The following is a 16,383-nucleotide window of genomic DNA, read 5'->3' on the forward strand; positions in this document are numbered from 1 at the left end:
GTTTATTCAGAGCCCAGCGAGGCTCCAAAAAGGGGACAGTCATTTCTGCAGAGCCCAGCGAGGCTCAAAGGTGCCACATTCGTGTTTAGAGCCCTGAGAGAGGCTCTAGGGGGCAATTAGAGTATTCAGAGCCTGGAAGGCTCCAACGTTGGCCCCAGCTCGTTCATCACAGCTGCCCAGCACTTTGGGGGCAGCTGCCACGTTTAGGCCCTGACATTGGGACACAGGGACTGCCACAGGTGGTGGCGAATGTGGATTTTGCGCTATTGTGTTGCTGTTCCTTGCACCTCTGATTGTATGTTATGCTTCATGTGCTTTACCTTTACACCTCTGAATGGGTAGTTTATTCATCATGTGTGTTGTTGCTTTTACACCTCTGAATATATTGTGATGCATCATGTGTTTCCTTCCTTAGACCCCTATAGGTATAGCGATACTTAGGTGGTTTCCTTCTTGCTAGTACAGGTGGTACTAGCGAGGCCCAGGTTCCTTGTGTGATCTCCTAGGATAGTGAGGATTGCATAGGTGGTGCTCATCTGGTACCAGTAGTGGCTGGTTGTGTGTTACAAGTTCTATTTTTGTGCTACAAGTATTGTATTCTAAGTTCTAAAAGTGCTGATTCCTGACAGTGGTCCATGTGGCCCTGTCTTGTACATATCCCCTGTAAATTCTGCCCGTGCCTTTTGGCACATTGTAAAGTGTGTGTTTTTATCTAATGTGTTTTGGTGTAATACAAAGGCTATTTTTATATATAACCTTGTGTGGAGTTTGCTTTGTGGTGGGCCTTGGGTGTTGTGGCTGGGGTGCGCGCGCAAACACTTAACTCATATCGCCTCCAGGTTTAGCCTTGCTGCTCGCGCCACGTTACCTAGAGGGTGAGCAGGGGTTATCTTGGCGTGTAACTCCCTTGCCCTGACCTGGTAGTGGTGGTCTCTGACTGACTTTGGCGCAAGCCCTGGCCAGCCAGGGATCCCATTTCTAACAGGCAGCGAAGTATCTTTCTTCAGTCTAACCTGGATAACATGCCAAGTTTAGGTGACACGCAAGCAAAGCTTCATTGTAGAAGACCAGGAACAGTACTTAAGCGGACATATTTCTTGATTTAAGTCACTAAAGCTATATTTATTAACGCAAACTAGAAAATCTGTTAAACTGAAAAATATAAAGTAGACATTTTCAATGAAAACTAGGAACAAATATGAATATGTATCTCGGAACTGTTGGCCAAAGACAAAAAATGAATTGTCCTCAAATGCTGCAACATAAGGTACCCTATGTAGCCTGCTTACTTTGAGCATAAAGCAGGCAAACAAAGTGTAAATGATTAAAAATGTTGCCATTTAGTTATTTGGGCAGATATAGATTCTTGGTTTTCATCCCTTAAAAAACAGAAACACAGTTGTTTGAAGTCAAGATGATGATGTTTTAATTTGACAGTGCAATAGGGTCTAAGGCAGCAGATGTTTTAAGTAAGGATGTAATCAAAACAAAGATTACAAAAAGCCCCAGGACTAGATCAGAGAGTACAGCACTCAAGTATAGAACTTCTGAAAGTAGAAGGTAGAGTGTATCTGGGACACAATTCCTAGTGCTGACGGATAACCTGCAATTATCCAGCTCACAGAGATCCATAACGGGACCACTATTTCATCAGTTTTACTTCACTTATTTACAGGCTGCTACTACTACTACCTTTAAAAGATTAAAGGCACAATTTGTGCTGATTAAAAGAAAGACAAGGGAATGAACAGGGTTTAATCTAAACTATTCAAAACCACACTGGGATATTTTACCTCCTGTAGCCTTTCAGAGGCAAACTGTAACCGAGCTGTCAAAAAGAATAGTGGAGGAATTCCAGAAACTGAAACCGAACCTTTGAGAACACCCAGATATAAAACCCACAAGTGATCAGATTCCTCATTGTGCTCTTGTGCAATTTCGCACATTTATTTAAACAAGCCCGCCTATATACTTTAAATACATGTTATCTGTTGTTTCTAAGAACTATAATTTCGAGGACACAATCCAAAAAGTTTACCACGCTTGTATTTTTTCCAAATAACAGCAAAATGTATATTGTATCCAGTTTTTTGCGTAGGCCAAAGGATAATTCAAATGCGAAATTCGCAATAAATATTAGATGACGAGCTCTGCAGATTTCCAGTATTCAGAACCGGAGAGAGCACAAGGAGGACTCTTGACACCAGGGGATACGGTCATACATGTTCGGGGTGTACCTTTAATGGAGGCTGGTATTTCGACTCCAGGGCCACATGAAGGGTTCGTTTGGTCAGGAGGTTCATTCTGGATGGGCGGTTCTGCTTTCGGGCAGCCACTGCAGTCCCCAACAGGGGGCGCTTCTTCTGAAACTGTGGAAATAATGCACGGTTAAAATATCCTTATTGTAATGAACAGATTGTAGAAGTATTTACACAACACAAACTGAACTGAGAAGCAATAGTGTTGTACAACTCCAGCATGTTAACGTGCAGCTAGAACTCGTACCTAATGGGTGCTGGAATGAGTTGGAGACGTTTAGCATGCAAGAGCGAGCGATGGGGATGCACCAAAAGTAGTGATTGGAGCTGGTTTCCTCTACAGCCCATGTCGAGGAAATGAAAGTCCTGCTCAAGCGCCTGGTGGATCAGAAATAATGAACCTGCATTGCTTTATTGCAGATAACGTACTCTAGCACAGTAGTCCTCACTCTGTTTTAGAATTACTACTCTAGCTCCACTGTGGCGGTCTTGGGGTCAGTTACCCCCATGTCAGTATGCCTGTTAATGCCTTCGGCACCCCCTGTGTGAGGTACAGAATCTTCCCAGCACTCATCCTGAAGCGCTCCGCCTGGCAGTGCCCTTGAGATGTAAACACACTTTATTGTGCTGAATTGAAAAGTATGAATGTATGATAATCCCTCACATGGCTAACTTGTACATGCTATACTGGTGCAGGCCCAGTCCAAAACTAACATTCAAGGCTTTGCTATGCTTTCTTGGACGACGAGAAATTAAAATGTAGCTGCAGCTCAATGCATTAGTGTTGAGAGCCCCAAAGACTAAGGTAAATGCATACCTCTGGCCTTCCGCAGATTGCTCTGCCCCCCTAGTGTCCATGTTGGATCCATACGGTTATGACTGACACTTGCCTGACACAATCACACACGTAGTTCAAGTTCAAGAATTTGTATAGCGCACTACTCACCCAGAGGGTCTCAAGGCGCTTGGGGAGGTATGGTTAACCCCAGCCCAACTCACCCTTATGCACGCAAATCCTTCTTTATGCACGTGCGCCGTGTACGCCTGGCACTGTCCGATTGGCACTTACCTACACGGATGGCAGGTACCACCTAAAGCATGACTACTTTGTGTTTCTGGCAGGAGACAGCTTGCTAATCAATGCCCTATGTGTCCCTTTGTTTCCCCTTGTAATTACAGGCTTGTACATTCAGGCAAAACATTGGTTGTCCTGATGATGATCCTTAATTCTCACTGGATCGAAACGCTGTCGACAGTTGATGTAGTCTAAACACCAGTTCACTATTATGTGCTAAAATTACGTTTTTTCTACATGAGTGAAGCTAATTGATTCCATCTTAATTTTAGCTGCTCCCTCTTTTTTCAATTGCCTGAGAAATTTCTTACCTGCGTGTATTGTAAATTGTTTGTCTAGCCTTGTGGATACAGGACTGTGTCCCACTGTTTTATTGTTGTTCTGGTTATTTTTACCTATTACACTATTGATTAAATTTTGAGGTCCGGCTGGACTTCCTGTTCATTATAGCGCAGATTGTGGCCTATAATTATTCAAATGTGTATCTCCCTTTTGTCAAGGACCGTTGTTGCTCATTTATACAGAATCTTCCCAGCAATCACCCTGAAGCGCTCCGCCTGGCAGTGCCCTTGAGATGTAAACACACTTTATTGTGCTGAATTGAAAAGTATGAATGTATGATAATCCCTCACATGGCTAACTTGTAAATGCTATCCTGGTGGAACTGTACTGTGTGCAAAGAAAGGTGCACGCCCAGTCCAAAACTAACACTCAAGGCTTTGCTATGCTTTCTTGGACGACGAGAAATTAAAATGTAGCTGCCGCTCAATGCATTAGTGTTGAGAGCCCCAAAGACGTGGCAGCGACACAGTGACCATGCCGTCTGATAAGCACATCTCTTGGAATCCACAAACCAATGCATTCCCGCAGTGCTCCCTTTTCTTTGCGGTTATTTCAATGTAAATTACAAGTTGGAGTGTTTGTATTTTTTAGAGAGGACAACTCTTCATTTATGAAGACTACCAGAATAACTCAGATCAGTAAACAAGTTGTGCTCTACAACATCCTGCCCGGACTAATGTACCCAGCAATCTCTTGCAAAGTAGACTTCAGGATACCTGTGGCCATCCCGTCCCTCAAACAGATGCCCAACCAGAAGGTTTAACACCTGCAAGCTAATACATTCAACACATATTGCTTAAAAACATTTAGAAGTCTAGGTAAACATATCAAATTCCAGACTGGCTTATTTAGCAATTAAACGATTAGTTATTTGTAATTATGTCTTGAGTGACCTTATTCAAAATCTGCATAACAGTGACGCATTTTAATTGGCTAATGTTTACGTAGCCTAAATCAACATTTCTAAAAGAAATTATATTATACCCTGAAAGTATAAGAAAAGAAATCCACATCCGCAAGCAAACTTTTTATTGTAGATTTTTAATGAGCTGTCATATCTTTAAATACAGTGAAAATCAAAACAACAAAATTAAATTATGTCAATTTTAGTAGCACATGTATGAAAACTAAAAAACTAAATCTTTAATAATTCTTTAATCTATATTTCGTATTTTTAAATAACAGCTGAAAAATAAGGCCCCCCAGCAGTCTAACAATAAAAGTGTTTCATAAAAAAAGGAAACAAACAGAAAAGTATTCATATATTATGCCTGATCAGCCTTCTGCAAACCCAAGTCAGCTCTAGAAGAAGAGGTGCCCATATGCCATACTACATTGGCCTAAAAGAACCTTCATGTCCACCATAGGCTGACCAGCTGTGCTCGATTCCTCCGGCACCTTCTGCAGTTCTTGTGGCAGAAGCAGGATTGGTGGAAACATGGAAACACGTAGGGGAAGGCCTGGGACCAGCTGAACTTCAAGGCGTTCCCCAGGAACCGTTTAGAGGATGGCACAAAACCAAGAACATTGCCAGTTCTGAGCTGTGGCAAAAAGGTCTCCAAAAAGTCTACGAAGTGCAGAGCACACTCATGCTCACCATTGAGAGATGACGGAGAGCTTGCTCCATTCCTCTGAGGGAGCTGCAAGATGAGCCACGACGGGGCAAAGTTCCAGTCGTTGCACCCACTGCAACTGGAGTTTTACCTCCAAACATAACCCCACACCGCTTCTGCTGATATAATGGCCAACAGTGGTGTGATCTGACAGAAACTATATGTTGCTCTCAGAGATCAAATGGCAAAATGCCTTCATTGTTAGTTGAACCACCGCAGGCCATTGATATTTATGTGCAAGGACAACTCTTTTACGTGCAAGGGCTGCACATTTACATTCAAGGCAGCTCTGATGTGGACCACAGGCCCAGATGGGGACTCCCGCTCAGAGAGAAGGCATCTGCCACCATAAGATCATGAGCATGTGGTGGGGCGAGGGGGTCATCTAGCAGTAGGGGGGTATAAAAACAGAAAAAGCTCTGTACCAGAGCCATGAAGCTCTGCTGCTGATGATGCAGGTACATTAACAGGGACCACAGAAGGGCTTGCATCAGCTAGCTGCTGTGAGATCCACAGGAATGCAGAGGCCATGATGTGAACAAGAGGTAAAACAATCCGGATTGGAGTCGAAGTCATGAATAATTCTCTTTCAATGATGTACCATCCAGTGTAGCTCTTATGAAGGTTAGTTTCTGAGTTAGGAGGTGTTAGACCTGTCTGGCCTTTTGCGTAGCGCCACCTATTATTTATTTATTTTGTCCCCTTTTTGCCCCTCATACCCTTTTTATCATTTTGTGTCCACTAGATTTTTACGGTGTTGGCCTGGGGATAGATGCTCTTTTGCCCTCATAGTTTTCACCTCAGGCTTAGGTGCCTTTCCCTGACAAGAATTCCCCCAGAGATGTAAAATGGTGGTTTTCAACAGTCACAACTGTCACACCTGAGAACTGACCCATAGGATAGAATAGGGCATTCCAGAACCTTCTGGCCCCTTCTGGACCCTTGAGGGTCAGCCTATATAAGGCCAGAATAGGGCGGCCATTTTAGAGTTGGTCTGAGGAGGAAAAAAAGAGTGAGACTGGACAGGAGTAAGGCGGCTAGTGAGAAGGAGCACGCACTGGAAAAGGGAGACTGATCTAAAGGCAGATTTCCCCTGCAGACTGACGGGCCCTCTTGCTTGCCTACCAAGCCCTGTACCTATAGTGAATGCGCTTGACCCGAGGTCTAAACCCTGACTGTTCTGAGACCTCAACGCGGAGTGTAAAGGGCGCTGAATTGGGCTCTGGCGTGCCACCGCCTCAGTGAGAGAGCAGCATCCCCCTATCAGTGGGGAAGAACTTCCTGTCCGTGTGCCAAATCGGACCCTATCCCCGCAGCAGCGCGGCGCTAAGTCCTGACTGTTGGCGCAAGGTGGAAGAGGGCTTACTTCACAGCTGCCGCCTCCGCGATCTGAATCGCCATCCAGGAAGGCTGCCGTGACGTGTGAGGAGCTGTTGCAGCGCCGAAGTATTGCCACCGGAAGACCAGTTGTCGGGTCAGAGGAGGTGAACACCCCGGAAGAGGTCAGCTAGAGGCGGAGCACGGCGTGCGAGGACGACGGTAGGCGGAGACCCGTGGGAGGAGCCGCTGAGGAGGGTGCGGAAGTTTCCTGGCACCGGAGTGCACCGCGAGGTAACGGTGCATCGTCCCTCAGCTGGTGAAGCGCCAGGGGCCGCCGAATGAGCTCCGGAGGTACGCCTACTCTCCAGAGAGCGAGGATTTCCTCAAGCACGGCCGGAGAGGCACTCTCAAACGAGAAGGTCGGGGAGAGACCGCCTCCGGTTACTACAAAACAAAGTAAGCCAGGAAGGTGGGGAAGGCAGCGGGACTAGTCCGGAGAGGCGGACTAAACAGAGAGATTGGGAAGCAGTGAACTAGATCCAAGAAGAGACCGTTACTCGCGTGGTTCAGCGTGATACAAGGAATCTTTCATGAAGTGAGGGTTACTGAAATAAGGAGCCATAGTACCCCCAGTAACACCCTATCGCCCTGGGAGTAGAGAGGGAGAGTTCCAAGTGGGGATTCCACAGGGCAGGGTGGTTCTGGTTTAATGTGTAAACTCGTGCTATTGTGAAGGGGGCTTGAGGTAGTAAAACTGATTGCGCTCACTTGATCTAGTCCAGGCTTAGCTGTGTGTAACCTACTTCCCTCACAAACAAAGGAAGGGTTTAACGCCTGGTGGGTCCAGCTGGGTTATTGCTAACCTTAAACCTTCTGAGAGATAATTCGTGCCAACCACTGTATTTGAAATGTAACACCTGTGGGAGGGTAAAGGTGTCATTGGAAAACTTGATTGTTGCACTTTACTTATTGAAAGATGAACATTTTTACCTGCTCTATGTAATAAAGTAATAAGGTTGAGAAAGCTTAAATATACTGGACTGTGAAGATTTGGAAAACAAAGAATCTAAAAGAACTTTTATAAAACAGCTCGTATTTTTACACAAAGAATGGTGTGGCGTCATTTTTTAGTGGACTTGCTTGAAGTTACTGCTGGGTGGTATGCAACCTTTACACATGTGCCTCCGTTAGTGATTGTCTTACCCTAGGCCAGGCTACCCACGGTGACCTGACAACTTTAGGTCCAACAGAAGGGATGTAAGACTTTTGGGTGTTGATGGTAAAGCTCAAGTTGTGAAGGAGAATCGTCATCAACGATCGGTGTTCCCAGACAAATCCTGGCTACTCCACTTTCATCAGCCGGTGGGCTAAGTATGGAAATATATGTATACTGGATCACTTAGTAAAGCAGGCACAACTGCCATCACTTTCATAAACACATGGAGAAGTGGTCAGTCTGACCGGTAAACCATGAACCAATACTGCTAGGGTGCCACTGTGAACGAGTAGAACTAGAAGATAGAAACAAGCATCCTGAATACAGAGGCCAACCAATCTTTCTTTAAAAGCCAGTAAGCCTTGGCTCAAGGACATCTTTTTCTTCTAGGGCCAAAGACGTAAAGAGACTAGTATGCACTGCTCCTTCTACTAGAGGCACCACCTCTATTGGCAGTGCAGGGAATTTGTCTCAAAATATTAGGCATGGGCTGGAGACCATGTCCTGAAGATGGGACACAAATATAAGGCAAAGCCCTTGCAGACAAGCTGAACAGCGCTCAGTAAGGTTCCACCTGGAGAAATGAGAGATCTTTCTCCTCACTGGAAGATGATGGTATTGGGATGGGGAGTCCGAAGCTTTGAGGCAGCAGATGGTGAAGACTTGATCTGGAGATGGCGTCCCCTCAACCCGCTCTCCGAAAGGAGCTGTATAGTTGCTTGGGTATCTGGACAGGCTGTGGTTGTCTATGCTGCGATTCTATTGCCCTAGAATAACCACAAAACTTTCTATATCATTGGTGAAATTGATTTTTTTTTAAAGAGCTCCAGGGAGTCGAGGTTGCTCTCTCTAAACTGTTATTACACAGCATGTCCATAAGAGTGACTCTGACATTTCTGGAGAAGTCAGCGGAAGAAATCGAAATGTAATAACTATGTCCATGGACCTAAAACAGCATCTATAGAGCCCATGATGCACTTAAAGAGCTGTATAGATGTAGCCAATTAGTCACTGACCAGCTCTGTAAATGGATTTTTCACATGGTCTTGTAAGCTGATCAGTGGAAGTTTCGCCGAAGCTCACAGTTCAGGACACTGGTGTCATTCGCATTACAGAGGTAGAAACCGCCAGAAATTAAACCTGATGAGTCCCCATTGCTAATTCTTGGTCCGTAGATTCTGTGGGGAACGCTTTCGGTTAGACTTCTTGGTGATGGATGAGAGGACAAAGCAGTGGAGGGTCACATGAAGCAGAGCTATAGCGTCCGACTGACCGTGAAAAGGTTTCTACCAGGCATTCAAGAAGGACTCATGGACTGGAAGAAAGGGTCCCTGCACGGAGAAGGGTTGCACTCATTGGAGGATGTCATCAGTGATATCATCGATGATGTCATGAGTGACATCATAAATGATGTTATAAAACATGTCATGAGTGATGCCATATGTGAGATCATAAGCAATGCGAACTAGAAAATATCTGTGTCTTTTAGTTCAAAACAGTTTTCACAGTGAATTTCTAGTTTTACATAAAGTAATCTGTAATTACCATATGTGAATGCAACACCCCGCCATGCAGGACCTCTGGCCATGCGTGGAAGGGGATTGGCGCAATGGCCTGGCCTGCAGCCACCTCCCATTACATACAGCCAATACCATGCTGCACATGGCCACAGGCAGTGCAGGGCAGGCCACAGGGCCTGGGCGTGGGGAACCCACCCTCCCAAGCTGTTTGTTTTTATTAAAGGGGAGTGGAGCCGCATGGATGCCCTCCCAGAGCCTTGGTATGCCCTAGGGACCCCACCCCCAAGGCAATGTCGAAAAAAGAAGAGATGGTGGGGATGCACGGCCCACCTGCCCAAGCCTCTTCAGGCTCTGGGAACACCATTCCCTGGGCCATTTATTTTTATAAGAGGAGGGAAGCCCCCATCCATGAGCCATTAATGACCCCAAGGACCACATATCTTGGGGCCAATTCTTTAAATAAAGGGAAGGAGCGCCATGTACCCTCCTCCCCAAGCCTTGCTAAGCCCTGGGGGCCTTATACCCAGGACCACGCTTTAAAACAAGGCCTATTTTGGCACTGGGACCCCATGTCTTCGGCCGGACCTTCATTTGACACAGCAGTGAATTTTATGGTGAACAATATTGCTGTGTGATTTTAAAAGATGCACCTGAAGCATTCCTTGGACATTGCAGGAAAGCATTCTGCTATTAGATATCATTTCGCAGTGATAACGTCTAAAGAAAAGTTAGTTCAATAGTCGAAGTTTAAGCATCAAAAAGCACTGAAGTAAAAAAAAAAACAAAGTCTTGAGTTAATAACGCTATGCTTCTAGGGACAGTATTGACCAGATAATTTTAGAATCACTGCTGCTTTCCTTTTTTGCTGTGACGTTACCTTACTCCGAGGCCACACAGAACCCATCATTATTTTGTGATAGGGTTACAAGCCTTGGAACTGGTTGACATTTACATCATGCCACTTTCTCTCTTGATGGCTTTCCACCGACTACTGCTATAGTATGCTGCCTGCTCCTGAACGGGAGGCTTGGGAGCAGCCCACTTTGAGTTCTTTCTGATGTCATCAACTCCTTGAAAGTGATATTAACATGAAAACATTTGTGTAGATGAACAGGAGCTTTACCTCTAGAGTAGACTCCACGCTGACGGGAGTCAGTTTTCATCCATCTTTGCTCTGAAAGACACTGTTGCATAAGAACTCTAGTGTGGAATGGACACAGAAACCAGAGATGACCCACATCAAACTCACGGCGGGCTACGATCATGGTTCAGAGTGGCTGCGCAGAGGGCAGAACATTTAGTTTACCATACACCAGCTGCAACTTGTTTGAAAGACTGATCCCAAACAGTCACTCTTTCATCCTACCTTCGCTCTATGTGGATCTAGCTCTAAAAGCAAAAGCTGTCACTTGTACACCACTAGCAGAAGTTTGTTGGTCTACTCATCCAAGAAGGTTTCAGGCATTACACCGCAAGATATTCGGACCAGGTGTCGAACGCCCATAGGGCTCGAAGGGCTTCAGCCCCCCCGTCGTGTCAGCTCGGGCTGGGACAGCTTCCCGGGCACAAACTCAGACAAGTCTTCAGCTGCTCTGGGCTGGCTGGTCTGGAGTCTGGTCTTATTGCAGCCGCACACAAGTACTTCACAGGTCTTGAAAAGACCATTTACCCGTTAACGAGGCTTTGTTTCTTTTTTTAACCCTTCTTAGAGCCCCTGCATCTCTACTCGATTGCTGGAATTGCCCCCCCCCCCCCAAAAAAACCATTTATTAGCCCCCCACAAAATTTGCCTCTAATTGCGCCTCTGATTAGGACTGAAATCCTGGAAATATGTGTTCTCCTGCAACTTACCCAACACATTGACAGTAACAACATTCTAGACCCTCAGTAATCGGGCTTCAGAAAAGGTTGCAGCACAGAGACCACATACTGATCATCAATGTTCTTCGAGAAAGGGTCGGAGCAGAAGAGGTGGTCTTAAAGTGGTTTACCTCCTTCCTTCAGAACCGCACCCAAAGAATAAAAATATTTCTTTTTACGTCGGACTTCCTCTACATAAGCAGGGGTGTCCCTCAAGGATCAGTCCTCTTCCCCATCACTGTTCAACATCCCCTTCCACCTATATGCAGACGATACCCAAATCTACCTAGAAACTTCCTCCATTGCGGACATTCAGAGACTAAAAGTCACTAAGAGAAATCCAACCCTGGCTTTCCCTCAACCACCTGAAACTCGACCAAGTTAAGACGGAAATCCTTCTCATATCCAACAAAGAGCAGCCCCCCAAGTCACAGAATAGCTAAAAGCCATTGATGCTCTCAACTGCAGCCTCACCCCGGCCGACTCCATAAAATCACTGGGAATCACTCCGGACCTGAACTTGGACATTGTCAAACACATCAAGAAAACCGCAAAGAGCGCCTTCGTCAACCTAAAACTACTCAACAAAATAAAACCCTTCACCCCTCCCAATGACCTCAGACGGCCACTCAATCCCTGGTGTTGTCCAGATTGGATTACAGGGACGCAACCCTCACTGGTGCAGCAAAATCCCACTTAGCTCCCCTCGGATCAACTCTAAATGCAGCAGACAGGATAGTCACTGGAGTAAAGAAATACAAAGACATTTCTCCCGCTCTCAGAGAGCTAAAACGGCTCCCAATCGAAATGCGTGCCAACTTCAGAACTACTGGTCTCACACACAAAGCTCTGCACACTGGTAAACCTGCCTACCTGGCCGCCAAACTCAACAAGGCCGGTCAGACATGTAACCTCAGGAGCACTAACACTCTACTTCTAATTCCAACGAAAACGCACAAACAAATAGCCCTATCACGCTCCTACTCTAAAATTTGGAACTCCATGCCAGTCCAAATCAGGACTAACCGCTCCTTTATAAAATTCAAAAGCCAGCTCAATGACCTCTTCCTCAACCGAACTTTTCCGAGTGGATAGCTGCTGCTTAACGGAGAACCTTTCCCACTGAAGTATATAGTCACTTTGATAAGAAGGCGTCTACATCTCCTCCCTCGTGTCTCGCTCCTTTGTCCCCCTTCCCTGAACTGGATTCGTCATGAATTGAATGGTTATTATTGTTATTTTTTTGTGTTCGTTTGACTCATGATAAATGTTGTAAAGCGCTCTGATACCTTCGGGTCTGGCCAGCGCTATATAAAACTCTTAAATAATAAATAATAAAATAAATGACTGCACATATTTTGCTCGAGTTGATTTACAACCTCACAGTGCAGGACTTCCATTACATAATTAATATTTGATACAAGTTACCCGGACACCAACACCATCCACCCATCCGATCCACCACTAGAAAACAGAGCTGTAATCGGCATTTAACTAATCTTTCACCACCCTAAGAAGGATGACAGGGATACTGAGCAGTAGGTCTCGCCTTGCAACCGGCCCACCCGAGCTCGTTGATCGAGATATTACCTTTGCATTCGCTATCATTCATTGGCACTCTGAAACTACTAAAAACGCGACCTGTGGTGCCGTACAAAACCCTAAAATAAAATTACTAAAATGGCTTTTGCTAGGATTAATTTACCCCAGGACCCAAGAGTGCCAGATGCCGATTTAGAGCGTGCCTGTATGTATTTGTCACCTTTAGCATCCTGTCAGCACTTACCGGTCCCCCCAAGCGGCTCTCCGACTTCCTCCACTGTCTCCTCATTTGCCCCCAAATCCTCCAGGGTGTAGTAGCTTTCTACTTCAACCGTGGCCTCATCAACCGGTTTCTCTGTGGTCAATCAGAAATTGTGTTAGTTTATAAAAAAAACACTGAGCAAATCCATTGAGAGCAGACTGGGAAAATAATCAGAAACATGCAAGTACACGAATACTTTCTACAAGGTGATCAACCCGCTGAGACACTGGCCTACACGTTGAATGTATGTTGGATATGCACAGCAGAAGTGTGTGCGCTGCAATGAAAATGGGTTACCTGCTAGAGGGCTATGAGCTTGTAGGGCTTGCTGATAATCGTCAAGTTTAAATTCTCACAGGTGAAGTGATCAGTGTTTTAGGGAAATGAGAGGAGTCAGAATGACAACTAAAAAAGTCACCATCCGAATTGTCTATGGGTTAAAATACAAAGTTGCATACATATAGACCAAGTTCTGTAGCTTGATCTCCGGTGTGGCGATACCTGTTGTACTCTCATGGTTGTGAACTGTTTTTGTAACTGTGACGAAAGGTCTTCACATATGGAATGTGCGTTTAGAAGATGGTTGTGTTATTATCCTATCCACTGGCATCAAACACAAATCACAATAGTCTCACCTTTGCACAAACGTGTTGGACTGGAGTAGATCCTAAACAGGAAGTAAGGTCCTTTGTGAAAAGACTGCCTGCCTTTGGAATCGTCCCCATGGGTCCACGGGCACTGAGAAGTACAAGGAAACAACAGGAGAGTAGAATGGGGGCCGACTCCATGGGCGGCAGTTTGACGAGGTGCACATCCAATGTTCCTAAAGTTTTGTAGTTGTCCACTGAAGGCAAGACTAAATCTTTCAGATTTCAAAAGCTTCCCGAGTCACACAGCCTGGGTTCAGATCTAAGTGATTGACTGAGGGCAACCCCCTTTCCTGAGCCCTGAATTCCTACAAATCTCTTCACCATGTCTCACCCGCTTGAGGGTTCATTGATTGATCAGATGCGTGGTACAGAGTGGAGGTTTCTGCTGGGTGGTAATGAGGGGCCAGGATCAGCACATACTCTCCTGTAAGGAGTAGTTTCCACAGGAAGCTATACTGACTTATCTGAGGAATAACAAGCATTTGCAATGCAATAGGGCACGCAGCATTAAAGTTTGAGTTATTGGCATTGTATGTGACAATGTGTTGCATTACATTTTTATCAAAGTCTGTATTGGTGTATAAAGATGATTTGCAAGATGATAGCGATGGTGTGGGGGATGGATGGATGGAGTGGAGGGGATGGATGGATGAAGTGGGGGGATGGATGGATGGAGTGGGGGGATGGATGGATGGAGTGGGGGGATGATGGAGTGGGGGGATGGATGGAGAGATGGATGGAGTAGGGGGGGATGGAGTGGGGGGATGGAATTCATGTGTGCATTAAGAAGAGAAATCTAAGGATAGAAATAAATGGGGTACCCTCCACCCGCATAGTGTATATAAATACTAGCCCCATTTATGCACCGCTCATTTCATTGTAGTGGGTGGTGCCCTACCTTCGGTACTCAAGCGAAAGGGGCAGCCTTATCCCATTTTAGAAAGTGAGATCTAGCAAACTGATTGATGCAACATTTGACAAACTAGGAGACAGCAACTTACTCACACTCCTTCATATACAACATTCTCTAACTAGCACATATCCTGCCCTTTTGCCTGCTTGCTCTCACACAGAGGAACACTCCGATGACGAAAAGCGCGGGGAACTGTATGACGTGTTCATTGCACCCTTGAATCCGTGAAGTGTCTCCTTTTATGCACGGGTGAACAATTGTGGCTTATGTGGTACTTCTCAGACAGGGTACCAGCAGCTCCAGAACTAGTTCTGAGATATGATGAAATCTCATATTATAGACTTATCAACAAAACAATCTCTCAAACACAAATCATGATTGGGCATATGACTGTCATGGGCTACTCTGATGCTCACCTCACAAGGAACGCAGGTGCCAAGCAGAGATTATGAAGGAACAAATGCACGTTTGTGGGAATGCTATCATCTGCAGACCTTGGTGGCAATGCGAAAAGGGGTTGCTATGCTGGATGCAAAATGGAAGACCTCGTAGGTGAGAATCTCTGGAGTCTCGCAAGATTTCAGTAACTTTTTTTTTGTAAAACAATTTTTATTGCAGAATCAGATATATTACACATCAATCACAGTAGGATCTCCGTAGGCAGATTCAGTACCCACTTAGCCCTTCCCGGATGTTTTGCACACAGCCATTCAGCCCACATCCCGGAGGTCGGGCGGCGGCATTTGTTAATATGATGTTCACGGTGGTTGGACTGCTTGCTGTGAACCACATACAGGGCCGTCTGCCCTCTGCTTTTCTAACTTTTCTCCCCGCACCCCTCCCCCCAGTGTCATCGTCTATGCCCGGTGTTGAGATGTGTGTCTACGCTGTGGGACTTAGGTGCAGTCTATTGTTTACTGAGCTTGTGTGTCTGGAGCCGGAGCTGGTACCCTCACGGTCTCTGCTGGGGCCGCTGGATCCACTATCTCTTCCTCCTCCCCATCTTCTTCCAAGGATTTCAGTAACTCTTGTTAGCCATTCTGAAGCTGTAAGTATAAATTAGGGCCACACACTAAACACATAATAAGATTCCAGTTCCACCAGTATCTAGGAGCTGATCCAATAGAGGAGTAAAGTATTCTATAACTGGTAAGAAATATTTGAACAATACCCCAAACATGTGTGGAAAGTTCTCTGCCCTTGGGGTAAAGGCCATTTTACAGGCAAATCTTGAGTTTGTTAAAAAACACAGGGAGTGGAGAATCAAAGATACAAGTGAACTGCTGAAGAACAGCATTTTTAAAATCTTTATTCATACCCACCCGCCCCACCATCGTTCGAGAGAGGAAAAGTGACTCATATGAATGCAACAAAGCATTGAGTTTTTGATTGTAAATAAGAGGGGCTAACTGATAGAACTTCAGTTTTCAGTGAATAATACAGTGACTATAACAAGTGGCTTGAGTTATGTGAACTGCTGAGAAACGTGTGAAATACTAAAACGTCCTCTATGGAAAAAATATCAGAAAATATTGCATTCACGATTACTAGCTGCAATGTAGAAACTGGAGCAAAAGAACATGGCAGGTCTTTGAAAAAATGATAAGCGCATGATTTCTCATTTGAATGAATGATTAAACACCAGAGGGAAGTTGTACTGACTGCCGACGCTGTATCTAGTGGGCTCAAGGTCGCCTACATATTGTGATATTTTAAAAACTATGTTTCCGTATAGGATTACCAAAAACATGATAATCTTCATCCCTGGCACATGCAGGGCCAATGCTGGGTGCCTGCAAGATCGGCCCGCTA

At 45.3% G+C, this 16,383-nt stretch overlaps 1 protein-coding gene across 4 annotated transcripts in view; it reads right to left on the reverse strand.

Moving 5' to 3' along the window:
* Window positions 1–16,383, reverse strand: part of LOC147725709 (uncharacterized) — a 218,115-nt gene that overhangs the window by 119,437 nt on the left and 82,295 nt on the right. For all 4 annotated transcript variants that reach the window (XR_015309801.1, XR_015309800.1, XM_086964391.1 and 1 more), the window contains 2 exons: window positions 12,991–13,101; window positions 2,238–2,369 (listed from right to left, as the gene is read on the reverse strand). Coding sequence is in view for 2 of the 4 variants with exons in the window: in XM_086964391.1 (XP_086820517.1) it covers window positions 2,238–2,369; window positions 12,991–13,101 (243 nt within the window). In the remaining 2 variants the exon portion in view is untranslated. The remainder of the gene's footprint in view (window positions 1–2,237; window positions 2,370–12,990; window positions 13,102–16,383) is intronic.

The sequence above is a fragment of the Lissotriton vulgaris genome, chromosome 3_2 (genome assembly GCF_964263255.1).
Source record: "Lissotriton vulgaris chromosome 3_2, aLisVul1.2, whole genome shotgun sequence".
NCBI classification, from domain to species: Eukaryota; Metazoa; Chordata; class Amphibia; order Caudata; family Salamandridae; genus Lissotriton; species Lissotriton vulgaris.